This window comes from Poecilia latipinna, unplaced genomic scaffold (assembly GCF_001443285.1).
Source record: "Poecilia latipinna isolate Pla-1442-1.1 unplaced genomic scaffold, P_latipinna-1.0 Scaffold566, whole genome shotgun sequence".
NCBI lineage: Eukaryota > Metazoa > Chordata > Actinopteri > Cyprinodontiformes > Poeciliidae > Poecilia > Poecilia latipinna.
In genome coordinates, this window is record NW_015113182.1 from 263,966 (window position 1) to 268,219 (window position 4,254).

Consider the following 4,254-nt stretch of genomic DNA (forward strand, 5'->3'; position numbering starts at 1 on the left):
TCATGCTACCACCACCATTTAGTCAAGTAACCTTTTGTAAAGAAATACTTCTAAGAGTAGTTTTACTGCACTGTACTTTTTACTTTTACTTGAGTTATGTTATAATCAAGTATCGCTGCTCTTAGTCCAGTAAAATGTCTGGACACTCTACCTACTGTGACTTACTTTGCTGAAAGAAGAAAAAAACGGTTTTTAACCCAAACTGCATGAGATACAAACACACACCTGCAATTAATGTTGAAGTGAGACTTCTTGTTCATACACAAACTTTGTTGCTGTAATACTATTTTCTACCTGCTGTACCTGTTGTGCCATTTGACGATTAAAAAGAAACCACAAAGAACACATATTGTCCCTGAAAGAACTCTACCATACTTTAAATTTATATGACCTACTGTAGTATTGGTGACATACGTTTTATATGGAAATAAAAAGGATTCCTTCTGTCTACATGTATTATTATGCCACTTATTTGAATTCTTTGTTTTTTCATTTCAGTCTTTAGAATTCTAAAATTTTGCACAAAAACATATATTTTTATCTTTCTGACTACATAATTTAAAAATATTAAGATGGTCAGTTACTCAGTACTTGCCAACCCTTTTTTTTAAATAAAATATTGTACTTTATTTCTTAGTTACCTTTACTTGAGTAGCTCTATGTTGTTTTTTCCCTCTAGGTTTATTGGCTCTAGTGATCTTTATTTGATAGTGAATTGACAGGAAAGTGGGTTATGAGAGAAGGGGGAAGACATGCAGCAAAGGTCACGAAGCTGGGAATTGAACCTGTGACAGCTGCGTTGAGGACTAAGGCTTCCATATGTAGGTTGTGCTTAACCCCTGGGCCACCACAGCACCCCAGAGTAGTTCTATGTTTACCTGAGTACATGTTTTGGTAATCTACTCACCTCTGCATTGGAAAAACACAGAATCTCACTACATATTTTGGTCTAGTTTCTAGTGCAAATATCTTAATACACTTGAAATAAGACAGAACTGACATGCAGGTAACTTTTGAGCAAACTACAGGAACTTGTTTTAAGTTGATCATTACTTAATATTGATGAAAAAGCACTAGTTCCACTGGCAAATTATTTCACTTATAACATGGGGAAAATGTCTTGTTATAAATGAAAAAAATCAGCCAGTGGAACTGTGTCTTTACAATACATGTTGATTTAAAACTGCCTTAATAGTAGAAGTGTTCACTTTGAGCCTTCTTCCCTCCTGTGCTGTTCTTGGATATTGTAATCCATTTCCTTTCATCTGAGGGGGACAGTTTGGGCTAGGTGGCTGGAAAATTGATACAATTTGGTGTTTTAAATTGGATCCAAAGACAATTTGGGATCACTGTCACTGGGACAGTGATCCCAAAGACAGATTCAAACTGGTTTTGGAAAGGGTAAAGCAGAGAGGGGAAAGACATGCAGCAAATGGCTCGAGATCAGGAATTGAAACCAGGACAAACACCTAGTCAAAGTCTTTGGACATGGTGCACATGCTCTACAAACTGAACTACCCAGAAAACTAGTTTTAGGTTTTTTATAAATAAACTTTTGAAAATGAGTGCAATTATTCCATAAAATATCTAAAATAACTGCTAAAACCTGCACCTGTTTTTAGCCAGAGTTATTAAGAATCAATGTGGAAGGTCTTTGGTAAAAGTGCCACTTAAGTACTGAGTAGACCAGATAGTCAATCATTTAATGGCTAAAAATTACCTCATCAGGAAAACCAAAATATAAAGTAATGTGGAAATGTTTATATTTAATGGTCAAAAATGACAATAACTCATATATACAACAAAATTACAAAATAGCAAAATCAGGCAAAAGCAGTTTTTCTCTAAATCAATTTCTTTCTATATAAAACTTACAAAACTATAACAAAAACTGCAGGTGTGAATTTCATTCAAGGAAGAGGAGCGATACTTCAAAAATAAAAGTACTGGCAGCTCAACAAAGTAAAAAGTACAGCGTAGTAAAAGAACTCCTTGTAAAAGTACATTTTGTCCAACATGTTACTCATGTAAATGTGACTAGTTACTACCCAACTCTGTCTACAACCTTCTAAAGTTAATTTAACCAAATATCAGTGGAAGTTTGTGAGCCTATATTCATAATCTGACCATGTGTTCTAAAATTCACAAACATTATTTGGCTTAACGTTCTTATAACACTGTTAAAAGAAAGAAAAACAATTTTAAAGTTAAGTATAAAAAAACATACCATGCCATTTATCCCCATGATGACCATGTCAATGCTTCACTAACACGGCAACATTTCTCTCTTGGTTCTCCACTGATCGAGGTGATGCTCATTATTAAACCACGTGTAGGCCTCTATTAACCAGCCAACATGTGCTACATTTCCTATTTTTATCGTTTTGGTTTACATTTGTGTCACAGAGTTACGGAAATGAGTCTGAGTGTTATGGCCGGAGCAACATGCTTCTGTTGCACTAAATAGCAGCAGCTTAGCATGCCAGCTCTTCAAATCAAATCAGATTACAGATAACGACGCAGCATGGCAGAGGCGACGTCTCAGCAAACGCTTTCTGCTAATGTAACAGTAGAGACTGTTTACATTATGAGACATATTTATGTTCTGACACACTCATATGAAATGTTTATTGCACTTATTATCATATTCTGTGTACAACTGTGGGGCTCCCTATAGAAGCCTACACATGCACAGAAATCACAAGCTCTCTCTCTCTCCATTGACTGTTCAGGCTTTCACTTCCTGTAAAAAAAAATACAGCTCTAGTCCAACTCGTTCTATTTCACAGTGAGTGGTTAGTGGTCATGTGACTTGGACAGAGCAAAGCTGAGAGGCTTAGCCCAGGCTAAAACAGAAACGCTGTCCCTCCACTCCACAGCAGCCTAACTGTGACGCAGTGTTCAGGACACAGAGTCATTAAACGCACCGCCAGATCATGTCATGGCTGTTTCAGGACAGTTCTTAGGCTGCAGTGGCCACTGCTCTGTGAGCTGACTCACTTCGGACAAACTGAAACTGACCTTTCCCAGTCAAATAATGTAATTCAGAAGATTCTAGAGATCAAAACAGAAGCGCAGTAATGGCTGACAGCTTATGACCTTTGATATGCAACTAGAGCGGTCAGCCAAAGTCTCACAGCTACTGATAATTAAAACACGCAGAGATCTGCTCAGCCGGCTCTAGGCACGGGTGTGCTGGTGAGGAAACACTAGTTGGTTAGATTCTGACTCACTAGTTTCTTGTCAGTACCTGTCTATTGCCCTGCTGTGGCCGCTTTGATCCGTAAAGTTTACTTCTCAAGACACTTCCAGACTTACCTGGTGCCTTAGAGTCTGACAATGTCAACAGCGAGGACTCACCTGAATCTGTGTAGCCCTGGATGGCTTGTGAGTATTTCTCCAAAGCATCAGCAAACTGTCCGTTTTTAAACAGCAGGTTCCCTTCATTCTTTAGCCGAGAAAGGTGTGGGGGGAGGGCTCCGCAGGGGGTGTCCAGATTGACAGTTTCCTTTGCTTTTTCCCCACCTGTAGTCCCCTTATCGCCCTGCGCTGAAGCGGTCGATCCCCTCTTGCTTGATCCGTTGGCCACCTTCTCCTTTGACTCCTCTGGGACTTTGTACTTATCCGAGGTGCCCCCTTTGCCCCTCCAGGGTCCATGATGCGAGTTGCTGGTGTCAGTGTGCGGACCCCCGTCCCCTCTACTGTGGGGCTTTTTTTGAGCGTTTCCCATGTCTCCCCTTTCGGCAGGAGCAGCAGAGCTCTCCTCCCCTCCCACAGGCTGGCTGGGTTGAACCGGACAAGCTAGAAGTTACACAGAGGGAGAGAGGTAGAGAGAGAGAGAGTGAGAGCGAGAGAGAGAGAGACACCCACAGGAAAGAGTCAGCGGTTACGTCAGGGCAGAGGGGGAAGGGTTGACACATGCTACACCTCAAACGGGGAGTTCCAGGAAACACCAACTGCGAGCAGTCAATGACAAAAGCTGTTTATGGGGGAGGGAATTAACTCACATCCAGATATTATATATCGCATAACCCTGAGGGACAAGAGGAATTTCCTCTATCCACAGCACTTATTACGTGCTATTATTAGAGCCCACTCAGATGTTCTGTGTGTACATAAGAAAAACAAAATGTTCCCTCGTCCAGGTCTGCGTTCTACATAAGAAGACATAAAGTTTTGATCTTTACCAGGTTCTAGGGATGCACCAATTTAGATTTTGGCCGCTACCAATTTTTTTTTGTCGGAAAAATTGCT

General features: G+C 40.2%; 1 protein-coding gene across 1 annotated transcript in view; it reads right to left on the bottom strand.

The window, feature by feature from the left end:
- LOC106953162 (sperm-associated antigen 1) overlaps positions 1-4,254 on the bottom strand; it is a 25,749-nt gene that overhangs the window by 12,105 nt on the left and 9,390 nt on the right. The window contains 1 exon segment of the mRNA XM_015041737.1: positions 3,361-3,801. Coding sequence (XP_014897223.1) covers positions 3,361-3,801 — 441 coding nt within the window.